This window comes from Dendrobates tinctorius, unplaced genomic scaffold (genome assembly GCF_039654945.1).
Source record: "Dendrobates tinctorius isolate UK_male_01 unplaced genomic scaffold, ASM3965494v1 ptg000083l, whole genome shotgun sequence".
In the NCBI taxonomy this organism is placed as follows: Eukaryota; Metazoa; Chordata; class Amphibia; order Anura; family Dendrobatidae; genus Dendrobates; species Dendrobates tinctorius.
In genome coordinates this window covers 23,935,808-23,951,075 of record NW_027361751.1, presented here as the reverse complement: position 1 = coordinate 23,951,075, position 15,268 = coordinate 23,935,808, and the positions used below count along the sequence as shown (strand labels likewise).

General features: G+C 43.6%; 2 protein-coding genes across 5 annotated transcripts in view; both read left to right on the top strand.

Annotated features, from left to right (window-relative positions):
• TRAPPC13 (trafficking protein particle complex subunit 13) overlaps positions 1-15,268 on the top strand; it is a 35,862-nt gene that overhangs the window by 1,202 nt on the left and 19,392 nt on the right. For all 4 annotated transcript variants that reach the window (XM_073584233.1, XM_073584235.1, XM_073584232.1 and 1 more), the window contains exon 2: positions 14,821-14,889. In XM_073584233.1, the coding sequence (XP_073440334.1) occupies positions 14,821-14,889 (69 nt within the window). The remainder of the gene's footprint in view (positions 1-14,820; positions 14,890-15,268) is intronic.
• On the top strand, positions 3,710-7,669 carry SHLD3 (shieldin complex subunit 3; the record flags this gene model as incomplete). The annotated part of the gene is made up of 1 exon (XM_073584011.1): positions 3,710-7,669. A coding segment is annotated over one exon (780 nt), but the record flags the coding sequence as incomplete, so codon positions are not given.

Sequence of the window (15,268 nt, the reverse complement as noted above, 5' to 3'; positions counted from 1 at the left end):
GGGGCAGGAGGGATTCGGACCGGAGTTTGGGAAACACTGCATTATTAGACTAAGTCCACCCGAGCTTGCAGATATCACCTGGTTTGCTGACACTGAGTTATAAGAGAAATTTCCATCTGGTATGTCCAATTTCCGACTGCCAATCTTTCTTTTGGGATAAGCTGCTGCCAGACTTGTCTGGCAGCAACTCTCCCATAGATCACACAGGAGCACTCGGCCAAATGAACACTCCTGTGAATGGGAGAGCCAGACAAACCATTTCTTGGCAGACTGCCATCTAATGTGTATGGCGGGCTTTACGCTGCTCTGCCCATACAGAAGACAGAAACAGCCACCCTTACTGTCCTGTGTCAGGGGGTAAGTCGAGAGACAGAGCTGTCGTCCAACAGGTTATCACAGCAATAAATTGTTCGAATGCCAATCGCACTAGATCAGAATGTTACAGCATCTAAGTGCAAGTGTAGACGGCTGTTGTCTCCACGTCTGAGGTGTGGTCCAAGTGTCTCAGATGTGGAGAATAAAAAAAAAAAACTTGCACAACCCTATAAAATAACATGGGGGGATAAGTGCTATTTCTCTAAACTACGGGTAGCACTCGTCCATGTAATTCGGTCATTTCCCTGAGTCCAACCCTACGGTAAAGTCTCTAATCATTTCATATTTTTATGCCAAATGGCAAAAAAGGATTGCGTATGATATAACATTTTTGCATAATTTGTGGGACTTGTAATATTGTGTTTGCGTGAAAGTTCTTTAGTTTGACGTCATATTTGATGTAATTCGTTGAATCACTAATGTTGTTCTCACTTTGGCCGGAGGTGCAGGATACATGGCGTCCTGTGTCTCACATCCTATTGATCACAGTGTCCAATTGAAACTTCACATCTATTGGCATGGAATGTCCTTTGCAGTGAATCCAGCCTGGTAGGAGTTTGGGTTGCCTGTCATACACGGCTTTCCCTGCATAGGCTTCGTTATTTCTTGCATGTACCCGGGTGGTAGGCTTGGTTGGGATTTTTTTTTAAAGAGCTGAAGTGCAGTTCTGAAATAGTTTCAAGAAAGCACGTTTCATTAATGTACTCGCGTGCCTTATCTGAGGACCAGCATGGCTCATCCAGAGATGCTACGTATCCTCAGTCTTGGGCTTTATTCACACATCAGTATTTGTGTGCCAAAACCAGGGGTGTCTTCAAAACACAGAACAGGTGTCAATCTTTCAAGAATGGTTTTTCTCTAACTTCCGCTCCTGGTTTTCGCATATAAACACTGATGAAAAATCCTGATCAAATGCTGATGTGTGAATTGGCCTTTAATTGTACAAAATGACCACACCAAGCACATGCGCTTTGTGCATCATTGGCAGGGCCAAGCAATTTCCTTGCAGTCTTCCAACCTACTTGTTTTCCATCTATCTCTGTCCTTCCATAGCTCCTGTAACGCCAAGATGTCAATCATGGAGAAGGAGGCCAGAGATGGATTGAAATTGGATAAGTAGGAAGGCGATTTGGACTATTTTGGCCAAGGGTGCACCAAAACGCACTTTCAACAGGTGAAATGATCATTCTGGGCGATGCATCGGTCTGTGTAGTCAGGACTTGCACTGTGCCGAGCTATGGCAGCCTGTGTGCAGGGAGCAACCAAGTACAGATAGCTCCATGTGTGTCAGTTACTGTGCTCTTCCTGTGTAATCAGGGTATTAAATGACCACTGATAAGTAAAGTTCAGAGTCATGCCATTCGGTCAATGTAAACTGACCACAGTACCTGGCACAGCCTATGGGCAAAAGGGTGATGATGGTAAAGTAAGAGCAGCACCTTTTCTTCTAATCTCATACAATCTCTGCCTATTTCCTGGGGTCTCTTCAGTTATGTACTTTCATTCACCCAAACAAGTCTATCAGAAGAAATATGCTGTCACCATTGCGCTGTAGCCTTTATAGAAGCAGTCCTCCTCCACCCATGGAAGTTTTTTCCTTTTAATATATTGCAATCATCATATTGGACAGCACTGTGCACCTACAATTGCTCGTTTTCCCTTTCTACCCAACTAATTCTTTTCTTTTCTCTGCTCTATGTAGAAACAGGAAGTCTCTTGTCTCTGCATTTATCATCCCCCTCTTCTCCTCCTGACCCAGTTGCTCCTTCCTCCCCCTGCCAGAGACTTTTGCAATGACTCATGACTGACAAAGGGAAAATTGACCTCCAGTTTCTACACAGTGTAGGATTCAGCTCGTCCATTTTTATTCACATGATGTCATAGAGTTAATGGAAAAGAGAAGAATTAGCTGGGTAGAAAGGCAAGATGAGCAATTGTAAGTACAGTGCTGTATAAAATGATGTATGCAACATATTAAGAGCATACACGTTTTGATGTGAGGAGGGCTTCTTTAAAGGAAATTATCTTCTGCATGCTACCTGAGCAATGTGTGTGCGAGCAAGGAAGAGGTCTGTGAGTCAAGTGGATAGGGGTGTAGAGCTGCCTCTTGGGCTATTTGCACCAGGCGGCTAGGGCTAGTTGCTGGTTGAGTTTTCTAAGTATATTTTCTCTGAAATGCCATAGCGTTTTTAAAGTAAAAAGTACAGAAATGCGTTCACTTATTAACGACTGTTCTGTGTATAGAATTTAGGGTCCGCCAGTATATGACTGCCAATCAGGGGGCGTCAAATGGCTGCAGACAGCTCGTGTAAGTTGGCCTTAAACCTTCAGCTCCTAGAGAGCTGTGTGCCCCTACATTAGTGAGCTGGTGAAGGAGTGCCTGTAAACTCTGTACCTGCAGCTCTGGACTATAATGAAGGCTGGAACTCGGGATCCAATAATGTATTGTGGTTACACAGTTACCGTATTTAAAGGGGTTGTTCTCATTCAGAAACTTTCTCCTTATAAGCCCCTTTAGTAGTAAAAAATAAAAATAACTGATCGAGCACTGGGTCGAGCGCTTGGTTGCCCTCTCTAGTCCAGCCTCTGCTGACACGTTGACAGCGCTGCAGGCAATAACCAAGCTCACTGATTGGCTGCAGCGCTGTCGACATTTCAGGGCTGTAGGAAACCTAGACAAGGACAGTGACACCCCGCTCTACCTGGGGAGAGGGAATAAAGACTGTTAGTTTTTTGTTTTTTTTTTAGTACTGTTAAAATAGAAAAACTTTTCTGAAAGGGGACAATCCCTTCAACCATTTTTCGATGCAGAGTAAAGCCACCTCAATGACCAGATCCTGCCGGGCTGAGGGTGACTGGACACTACATGGTCACCAATGTCTTTACATAGTATTGCTACACAGAAATGAGTATAAACTCATTGGTGGGGACACAGCTTCTCCGTTTTTAGGGTCTGAGGAGGCCATGGTGTAACTAGATGGGTCATCAGCCTGATAAAGGAAGCCAGGCCATGCGCTCATTGCATCTAAATATACAGCCTCATCTGAAAAGAGCCTGATAGCTTGTGCGCTCCCAATAATTTCTTCCTTCTGTTTTATTCCCTAACCTTCCTTTTGTGTATATTTGTATACATAATAAGTATGTACCCGCCCCTGCAGTGCCATGGGGAAACCGGTGCTGACTATTATCCCAACTACTTTGTGCCATACTTCTGCTTCAGGTCCTCGTCATATGCGATAAGAAGACATGGAAGATGGTGAGCTGCGGCTGCCCCGAGACGTCCTACCGACAGCTGTGTGGATAGTATGCACTGCGACAAACTTTGTAACGCTGAATTCGAAATGTGTGGCCTTGTGCATCGGCAGTAACGTCGTGCTCAGTGAATATACTACAAATGGAAGTCTTTTTACATTACCGACCTGATCAAATCGCCTCTGAGCGATTGCAAAAGCTAGCCACCGGCTCACTGGAAGAATTTCCTCTCCGACTTTTGCCAAAATTTGTTCCATGGTTTCCCAATCATTTGTCGGCTTTTACCCTAAAACCTCAAACATGTCCTCCGCTTATTCCAGTGGATCCGTCTTCCGTGGCTGATCTTGGCTCCTTTGATCCGGTCAATGTGGATCCTTCTATGTGTTCTGATCCCACTCCGAATCTGTTAGAATTTAAGGCAAATACGCATAGTACTGATGACAAGAAAGGGGCAGAAAAGGACGGCATTGTATGTGATGCGGAGAACACGTACGTGCGGTCATGGAGCGTGTACCCCCGTAGAGTTGGGAGCAAAGATTCAGTCATTCCATCCTCTCCAGAGCTGAAATCCATCATGGGTAGGCTCCAGCTGAATCTGTATCATAGAGGAAGATGGACGATTCTGCCTTCAGTTTGTGGCAGTCAGTGTTTAGACGAAGTGTGGGATAAGGTGAGCCGAATGACCAGACGTGGCGTCCTCCCAAGCTGTAACGCCACAATGCAGCGGGACATCGGTGAGATCTGGATATTCTGTGACCTGCGCTACTGCGAGCATATCGGACAGTTAGTGAGGTCACAGTTACAACCGACTGGCAAAATTGACTTTACTGTTCACAAACACGGGGTTATATTGCGTATGTGAATTTTCCTGAATTGTATACACGCTGGATGTACAGTAAAATCTCAGTAACTGTGCAGCCATTTAGGGTAATGTATGAAATCTATACAAAGTAAAAAGTGGATGTGCCGCCATTATAAGCCAATCAAGATACCGCCTTACTATGGTGGATAGAGGTGTGACTTGTTAATGTGCTCAACCATAAGGGTCCTCCTACACTCACACAGATGCCTCTGTCAGACATGTTTTTAGCTGACATCTATTCCTCCCATCTCTCTCATAAATGTGTACGCTCCACCAGGGCTTTAAGGGGGTGTGATTCTTGAAAAGGAGACTGCCCACCCCCCTCTGATAGTGTTTTCTGTTCCACTGGAACAGTTGGTTGGGCATGTTGAAATCCAACATGCCTGATCCTTCTATTTGCCCACCATCTGCTTTTGGACGTTGGCCCGAAATAAGGACAGCCTAAACCGCTTCCATGTTTGTGGTATCGGTTATCTTTTTAAGATGGGTTTTTCAATAAAATCAGGCCCAATTGGCTTCATGTATACAAATTATTTTAACGTGAAAATGCATCCTTAAGGTCCCATGTTATAGAGCTGGGGGAAATGAACAGCTTGATATATAGTTTTGTGAGAAGATATTCATAGATCATTATGTTTTATTAGTTTAATCCTTTGCTCTTTGTGGGATTTTCAGTCCAGTGGGTGGTCCTATCCATGACTGACAGCTTTCTACGTAGAAGTGTGCATAGGGAGAAAGCTGTCTGTCACTGATAGGACCACCCACTGGACTGAAAACCCCAGAAAGGCCAGGAGATTCATAAAGCTAACCTGTCACCTCTTTTGGCAGCTATAAGATGCGGCCACCGCCTTTCAGGGCTTATCTACAGCATTCTATATTGGTGTAGATAAGCCCCCGGTCCGACCTGCAAGATAACTTATTTTTCTTATCTTATACTCACCTGGGGGGGGGTGGTCCGGGCCGATGCAGTCCGGTCGGTGTCGCAGGTCCGGGTCCGACGCCTCCCATCTTTTTGCGACGACGCCCTCCTGCTTGATTCATAACTCCCCGGCATTGTGCTTCTGCGCTGGCCTACTGCTCTGCCCTCAACAGGGCAGAGAAGTACGCCTGCGCGGGAGCGTGATGATGCAAGAAGATGGGAGGCGCTGGACCTGCGCCACCCATCAGACCGGACCCCCCCCCCCCGGGTGAGTATAATAAAGCTTATTTTTCTTATCTTGCAGGTCGGATCGGGGGCTTATCTACAGGATTAGAGAATGCTGTAGATAAGCCCTGAAAGGCGGTGGCCGCATCTTAGGGTATGTGCACATGTTGCAGATTCTGCTGCGGCTTTTTCCTCGCGTAAAATAACCTGCGTTTTACCTGTGGATTTAGTGCAGATTTCCTGCGGGTTTCCCCTGCGTTTTTACACCTACGGATTCTTGTAATGGAGCAGGTGTATAACGCTGCGGAATCCACACAAAGAATTGACATGCTGTGGAAATGAACCCGCAGTGTATCTGTTGCAGATTTTTCCTCAGCATGTGCACAGCGTTTTTTATTTTACATAGGATAGAATGGTACTGTACATCGCAGGAGATTCTGCTGCGGATCCGCAGGGCCAAATCCGCTGTGGATCCGCAGCAGAACCCACAACGTGTGCACAGGGCATTATAGCGGCTAAAACAGGTGACGGGTTTACTTTAATAAAACACAGGTTATACTAAATCTCTTCTCACAAAACTACATGTCAATCTACTCCACTCCTCCTGCTCTATAATATGGCGCCTGCAGATTGGACCATACTTTCCTAGTGACGGGTCCACTTTAATTTAATTTTGCCCTCAGCAGCCAGTTAGTCCATTTTTTATTTTTTTTTAATTTTATTTTTTTACTTTTTTGTTGAAGGAACTGCATTCTCCATGAGAAGCAAAGTTTCTTTTTTTCCCTAGATGTTTGTTAAACACAAGGCCTACCCTTATTTCTGTAAGGGTGTGTGCACACGCTGCGGATTCTCCATTGTAGAGATGATGAACCGCAGGTCTTTTTACCTGCGGATTTTACAAAATCCGCGCTGCCAAATCCGCAGATCATTCCTCAGCGTGTGCACGTACCCCAAGTATACCCATGCATCGAGAGGCTGCAGTGCCCACTCACACATGGCTGCTGTTTGTTAAAAAAAAAAAAAAGGCCTAGTCGCCCTCCCCAGGTCCAGCACTATGCCTCTTCCGCTGCTTCTAGTGTCTGTTATTGTCTGCAGCGCTGACATCATGACAAGAGCACTGCAACCATTTGGTGAGCAACCCGGTCCAAGTTGACGACTAAAAGCCATTGAGATCCGTTACGGGCTGCAGCTCTGTCGACGTGACGTCAGCTCTACAAACACAAGGACAAGCTGTGGAAAGTCAACACTTGACCTGAGGAGGGTGATAAAAGCACAGCTTTTGGTTTTCAAATCAAATTGCAGCCGGGGGCTGGGTTTTCCAAACTAGAGTCCTTTTTAAGTAGGTTATAATTTAACACGAAATATTTTAATGCTATCAATTGCATAATTCATGCATTTTATCGTTCATATTTCCATATGCTTTTTATCCTCCATTGACACAAAGAAAAAAGTAGAGGGAGCACCTTTTTATGCTTTATTCATCCTGACGTCAAAGGTCTGATCCATCCAATTTCTGATCTTCTCCATGATTTGTCATGGAGCTGATCTGGCCCAGTGCAGTTGACTTCTTCCATTTGCTGCATTTTTGTCACTTTTAAGAAAATGAATTGCACGACATGCAGAGCTAACTTCTTACAAATGATATTTGCCAAGAAATCTCTTCATTTTTACCTAGTGCCAGGCCTTCTGATATATACAATAAACTGTGCACTCGGTGGTGAATTTTTTAGAATCGGATGGTGTTTTGGTTCTATTTTGAAAACGGATCCAGCTTTGTTTGCAGGTGTCAGGTATGAATTGAAACCATGAAACTAGTGGGAACCGATCCTTTGTTTCTTATATTTTGAGTTCACACGGGTTTCTGTGCATAGCACAATATGTCCAGTTTACTAGAGAAAAATGATTCCAGCAGTAATCCTGTATAACATGCGACATATGGCCTAGACGTCACTTAAAGGAAATGTGTCATCAGAAAATGATCCATTATTTAAATCAGATTTTTGTGTTAATTGGAATAATAAAAAATGGCAGTTTTTTTTTTTTTTTTGTTTTTTTGTTTTTCAACATTCTATATATTAAAAAAAAAAAAATTAAAATCTCAGTTTTCACACTGCAACTGGAGATTTTTTAGAAAATAACCTGTTTCAGGAAATCCACATGGACATTAGCAGAAACCCTGACCGTGTACCTTTTGTATTGAAGTGTTCTAACGAGCATGTGGAAAGGGGTTATTATGAGGGAGGAGGAACTGTAATATCGTCTATTGTGATTGGCGGATCCTTTGCTATCAGCTGAGTATAAGGCTGTGTGCCCACGTTGCATTTTTTAAGCATTTTTGCCGATTTTATTCTGCAGCGGAAACGCTTAAAAAAACGCTAACAAAAAGCATCCCCATGCAATCCTATGGGATTCTGCAGTTGCTGTGCGCATGCTGCAGATTTTACTGCTGCGGAATCGCATAGCGGTAAAATCCGTAGCATGTTCATTAATTTTGCGGAATTGTGGCGATTCCGCCGCCATAGGATTGCATTGAAACGCTCATTTTACGTATGTGGCTATGCCCACCATTCGTAAAGTGAGCGCTTCATGTGCAGATGGTACCCAGGGTCTGGAGGAGAGGAGACTCTCCTCCATGCCCTGGATACCATATTCCTGTAAAAAATAGAATTAGAATAAAAAAGTACGGATATACTTACCCTCTGACGGCCCCCGGAGTCCTCTCAGCCACGCTGCCGGCATCTTCCGTTCCAAGGGATGCATTGCGCGAATCACCCCAGATGTCACGTGACCACTACATCATCTGAGGTGATTCTCGCAATGCATCCTTGGGAACGGAAGATGCTGGCAGCGTGGCTGAGGAGCGGGGGCCAACAGAAGGTGAGTATATCCCTATTTTTTATATTGTTTTTACATTCTATCTTTTACTATTGATGCTGCATAGGCAGCCTCAGTACAGTCATGGCCAAAAGTTTTGAGAATGACACAAATATTAACTTTTACAAAGTCTACTGCTTCATTTTTTCTAATGGCAATTTGCATATAGTCCAGAATGTTAGTGATCAGCTTAACAGCAATTACTTGCAAAGTCAATATTTGCCTAGAAAATTAACTTTATCCCCCAAAACACATTTCAACATCATTGCAGCCCTGCCTTAAAAGGACAAGCTAACATCGTTTCAGTGATTGCTCCATTAACACAGGTGTGGGTGTTGATGAGGACAGGGCTGGAGATCAATCTGTCATGATTAAGTAAGAATGACACCACTGGACACTTTAAAAGGAGGCTGGTGCTTGGCATCATTGTTTCTCTTCTGTTAACCATGGTTATCTCTAAAGAAACACATGCAGTCATCATTGCACTGCACAAAAATGGCCTAACAGGGAAGAGTATCGCAGCTAGAAAGATTGCACCTCAGTCAACAATCTATTGCATCATCAAGAACTTCAAGGAGAGAGGTTCCCTTGTTGCCAAAAAGGCTCCAGGGCGCCCAAGAAAGACCAGCAAGCGCCAGGACCGTCTCTTAAAAGTGTTTCAGCTGCGGAACGGGCTACCAGCAGTGCAGAGCTTGCTCAGGAATGGCAGCAGGCAGGTGTGAGTGCATCTGCACGCACTGTGAGGCGGAGACTCTTGGAGCAAGGCCTAGTCTCAAGGAGGGCAGCAAAGAAGCCACTTCTCTCCAGAAAAAACATCATGGACAGACTGATATTCTGCAAGAGGTACATGGAGTGGACTGCTGAGGACTGGGGTAAAGTCATTTTCTCTGATGAATCCCCTTTTCGATTGTTTGGGACATCTGGAAAACGGCTTATTCGGAGAAGACCAGGTGAGCGCTACCACCAGTCTTGTCTCATGCCAACTGTCAAGCATCCTGAAACCATTCATGTGTGGGGTGGCTTCTCAGCCAAGGGAATGGGCTCTCTCTGTCTTGCCTAAAAACACAGCCATGAATAAAGAATGGTACCAGAATGTCCTCCAAGAGCAACTTCTCCCAACCGTCCAAGAGCAGTTTGGCGATCAACAATGCCTTTTTCAACATGATGGAGCACCTTGCCATAAAGCAAAGGTGATAACTAAATGGCTCAGGGAACAAAACAGAGATTTTGGGACCATGGCCTGGAAACTCCCCAGATCTTAATCCCATTGAGAACTTGTGGTCAATCATCAAGAGACGGGTGGACAAACAAAAACCTTCAAATTCAGACAAATTAAAAGCATTGATTTTGCAAGAATGGACTGCTATCAGTCAGGATTTGATCCAAAAGTTGATTGAGAGCATGCCAGGGAGAATTGCTGAAGTCCTGAAGAAGGGTCAACACTGCAAATATTGACTTGCTGCATTAACTCATTCTAACTGTCAATATAACCTTTTGTTACTGATAATATGATTGCAATTATATTTCTGTATGTGATAAAAACATCTGACAAACACACATAAAAACCAGAGGCCAGCAGATCATGTGAAAATATAACATTTGTGTCATTCTCAAAACTTTTGGCCATGACTGTAGTAAAAGTTGGTCACAGTTGTCAAGCACTATGCTTGATAAGTGTGACCAACCTGTCAATCACTTTCCAAGCGATGCTTCAAATCGCTTGGAAAGTGCTAGCATTCTGCAAGCAAAAAACGCTTACAAAACGCTAGTGTTTTATGGGAAACCGCATGCGTTTTACCCGCGGCAAGGAGTTACGGAAATGCTGGGGAAAATTCCGCAGCATTTCTGCAACATGGGCAGCATTAAGGTGTTGCCTGTCACTGTAATCCTGACTGTGATAACGAGCCTGCTGAAAACTCTTAACTGAAAGGGCAGGAATTCGGAGTCTAACAAAGTCCCAGTGGTCAGTGTGGAAATTGCAAGATTAATAATTCTATTTTTATATTAAAGATCATGAAATGAATAATAAAAAAAGCGTTTTGTTTTTTTTTTTTTTTTTTTTTAAATACATGTAACACAAACTGATTTTAAGCACGAAAACATTTTCTGATGACAGATTATTTTCTAAGAGGCCAAGTCTGTTCTAGTAAATATTTGCATTCTTCAGAACAATATCTCTGCATTAGATTACTGGCTGCTCGGGGGTGTGTCCCTACTTAGTAGATCAGTTCTGATTGGGTGAGGTTAGACTGTGCATGGGAACACCCAGTTGTCAAATTATTCATAAATTTATAGTAGGGATGACAGTGGAACGGCACAAAGCAGAATATTCCAGAACTGTATTGTAATGAAGAATGTAGGAATTTACTAAAATACACATAGGATAGGAGTGACCAGGCCTGTTTAGGAAATATTTTCTGCTTTCTTTTGTTACACCTGTATTTCTTTCTATGATGCCTTGTTCAGTTTATGAATTGTACTTCTGACAATACATATGAATTTTGTAATGCCTATATCTTTTATTAAATGATAAAAACACAAGATATTACATAGTGTATTGGCTTAATTTTTACCTTTCTTGATAATTTGCCATTTAAAGGGTCACTCTAGTTAAAGGGAATCTGTCACCTATTTTTAGCCCTATAAGATGCGGCCACCGCCATCAGGAGTTTATCTACAGCATTCTGTAATGCATTCTGTAATGCTGTAGATAAGCCCCCGATGAAACCTGAAGGATAAAAACAAGTTAGATTATACTCACCCCAGCGTCAGGTCCAATGGATGTTGCGGTCCAGTCCGACGCCTCCCATCTTCATACGATGACGTCCTCCTTCTTACTTCTGCCGCGGATCCTGTGCAGGCGTACTTACTCTGCCCTGTTGAGGACAGAGTAAAGTACTGCAGTGCGCAGGCGCCGGACCTCTCTGACCTTTCCTGGCGCCTGCGCACTGCAGTACTTTACTCTGTCCTCAACAGGGCAGAGTAAGTACGCCTGCACAGGATCCGTGGCAGAAGTAAGAAGGAGGACGTCATCGTATGAAGATGGGAGGCGCTGGACCGCGACACCCGCCCCCCTGGTGAGTATAATATAACTCGTTTTTCTTCTCTTTCAGGTTACATCAGGGGCTTATCTACAGCAATACAGAATGCATTACAGAATGCTGTAGATAAGCCCCTGGTGGCAGCAGCTCATAGGGCTAAAAATAGATGACAGATTCCCTTTAAGTGTTTCCCAAACGCCAGTCCTCACTTCTGCCAACATGTCATGTTTTCAGGATTTCTTTAGTATTGCACAGGTAAGGGAATTATTATTAAGGCATTTGACATTGCCACAAGTTCTGTCATCTGTGCAATACTAGGGAAATTCTGAAAACATGATGATCTGGTGCAGATTGTCAGGAAGCCTTTATTGAATCTTATTTCGAAAACTTATACTACATGTTCAATTTTAAAAACTCAAATGTTTGGCTGATTGCATTTTTTCAGAACTTATGTGTGGAAATGCATTTACAATCAAGTATTTATGTAAGGCATTAATTATTGTGTTGTTGCCTGAAGACACTGGTCAGGCGAAACATGTCTGGAAGGCTTTCAGCGTTGTCCTTTTTTAATATCAGGGCACCTGCTGAAAGACCTTGTCCCCACCAGCTTGATGCTACTGTGAAGCTAATCCTATGGGGGAACTTCATAGCAGAACATCTTTTTTCACTAGTGTGGCATTGCAGAAAATATAATATAAGCAGATCATTGCAGGTTCATGTCCCTTAAAGAGACTTAAAATAGTGTAAAAAGAAAATATAGCAGTTAATTCGCCTTTTTTTCAACCATTGAACATAAGTTAAACATAGATTTGGTATTTCTGCTTTTGTAACATAACTTTGAATCGGCCCCATAGTTTATTACATTTTTGCTAGAAGTGACGACAAGAGGCAGCATACAATTGTGTCTGTGAAATCAAATCTAATTGTAAGATCCCACAAAAACATAATTAATCCAAAATGACTGATTTAGACCATAACATTCGACAATCAGCTGTAACAATCGTTCCTTTCGACTGATGTTTGATTGACGACCGATCATTATCATCCAAAACCCTGATCGGGCATGTTGGATTTTTTTGTGATCAGTGGTGAGCTCTGGCTGCTTCACTGGCAAAAATATATATATACATAAACCGGCCTTTGTAGTCTGAGATCCTTTTCTACACCAGTAAATCACCGATTGTCCAACCAATCAACAATCATGGGACACGCTTTTGTCTCATGTATGGGGGTCTACTGATTTAAAGGGGTATTCTCAACTTATTGCTTTAATCAGATGGGCCTCGTTCAGGCATCAGTTTTTGACGTACGATCGAAATGGGCCGAGTTTAGTCACTGATCTTCATCAGCTTTTCATCAGCGTTTGGTCTTCCTTATTTATTTTTTTCACAGACCCATAGACTCGCTTTGCAGAAATTGATTGAACACTCTGTTCAGTATTGCACTTGCCACACGGTCCGAGGAACAATCTGATGTGTACAGCCTCATATACTATGATAGATACAAGTGTTATCCGTGAAAAAAAACAGATGGCACTCATACGTGTAAAACTAACATTTGATTGAGACGTTAACATGAAAATAAACAAGTTTGCAATTGGCGTTTACTATGTGCTATCATTCTCCTGCTTGAGAGCTCTTATTCTTTCATTGTGTACAGCTGGTTCCATGGAGCCTGTCCTCTGGCGCCTGCCCAGACCATGACCAAGTAGTCATATTCCAGGGGCGCGAGATTAACTAGTAACCTACCAGCCAGCTTCAACCCTTTGATTTCTTTAGTTAGTTGCTCCTGTCCCTCCTCCTGCTTCTCAGCTCCTGACAATCTGCTGTTACAAATCTTGCTAAATCACCAGCTCCCAGCATCAGCTGATTTCAGATCAGGTCCCCTAATCACAGCGGCTATCTCTCCCGAGCCGTTTGCTTGTATAAGTGCCCTGTGGCCTCTATATGTAAATATAATGATGGCAGTGTAGACTCAAGAAGAAACCACCAATAGCTGAATGTGTTACAGCAGAAACTGTGAGCTTTATAGTTTTATTAATACTGCAACTCAGCTACTCACCAGAACTGTCACTCCAGGAGGAGAGCCTGCCCTGCCAGGAACCCGGGAAGTGAGGAGACTGCGCAGCTCTGAGCTGCTCAAGAGACAACGAGAGTAGCCGTATTAAAGGGAATCTGTCAGGTCCCCCCATGCCCTCCAACCCCCAGCATCCACATATGTATTACTAAATTCCCTGCCCAACTTTCCCTTTATCCTGTTAGTCCCTTATCCATGTTTTGAAGTATTTATAAGCTCTGTTTTTCTTGTACTAATTAGGTCTTTGACTAGTCGTTGGGGCGTTGGCTTCCCCAGACTAGTTGGCCCTTTCCGCATGTTATCACGCCCCTGTTGGCATTATAACCAGATTTGCAAATCTTGGAAATCTGATGCATGCACGTGCCTCTATACGGCAGCGTCATTGCCCCTCTGAAGCCAGGTGCACGCTTCCCGGCTTCTAAGACGTGATGTGCATTACCGAAAGTGCAGAAGATGTACATGAGCCGTTCTTTGCATCTCCGGTCATACGTAATGTGCCTCTGAAGATTGGAAGCATACATCCGAATTCAGAGGCGCAATGACGCACCTGAAGAAAACGGAACACTGCAGTGGCTTCCAGTTCAAATATGAACAGAGCTAAATGCTTTTCTGCTGTGCCTTTGTGTAAAATCCTACTGGACCTTAGTGCAGTTATACATTTATCTGGTGCAAACTGTAAAGGAATAAAAATCGAATGGAAAAAACTGCCCGTAACGGCACCACAAAACTGCCGCTCAATAATGATCATATTCAGCTGTGTAAAAACCATATCGCAGTGCACGCGTTCTGTCTGATGTTACTTATTTCAGGTTCAGAGAAGTAGCGTGCTGACTCTCTGGTCAGCTTCCGCTAGGAAACGGCTCACCACTATAGTCGAACATATAGAAAAGACACCAGCGATGGGGAAAAATGCAAAAACCAGCGGCAAGCTGCTTACATTTAGAGAATAGTTAGATGGCATTTTGTTTTCATTCATGGCCCCCTGGCTCCGCTGCTCATTTATCACTCCCCCAGTGGGCAGACATACCGTTAAAGACCCTATTAGACAATTTTGTCCATTGCTGAAATTATATAATCTGCAGCATGAACTTCATTCGTGGTTTTTTTTTTTTTTTTTCCCACCCCCCTTTTGTGGACTGTGGTGATTTAATGCGTTAAACCTAGAAGCATAAACCATGTTTTGTTTTTCACTTCAGTGATGCGTCTTACGAAACCGACCTTATTCACCAATATCCCAGTGACCTGTGAAGGACGGGACCTTCCCGGTAAGCGACACTTAGTGTTTTGTCTTGGCTGTTGGTACCACGGGAATCGGGTTATTTGTATCTGTATAAGTAAAAGGTTGCTGGAGTGACCGATGGACATGCCAACACCACACACCTCTTCAGCTCTGTCCCCAAGCGATGATGCCCCGTTTGTGTGCATGGGGTGATCTAAAAGCAGACATGGGTGACAGTGCTACTAATATACCCAATGCGCTAGATCATGTCCTCTGGTTACGTTTTAGGTTAAATCTTATCCATCAGATCATTCACAGGTCCCATTCATGCGGGAATAGAAGACTTATTTGCCCTTCTACGCGGCTCGCCTATCATGGGCCCGAATTAAACATTTCCTGCGCGTTCTACTGTCCACTGATTGCTC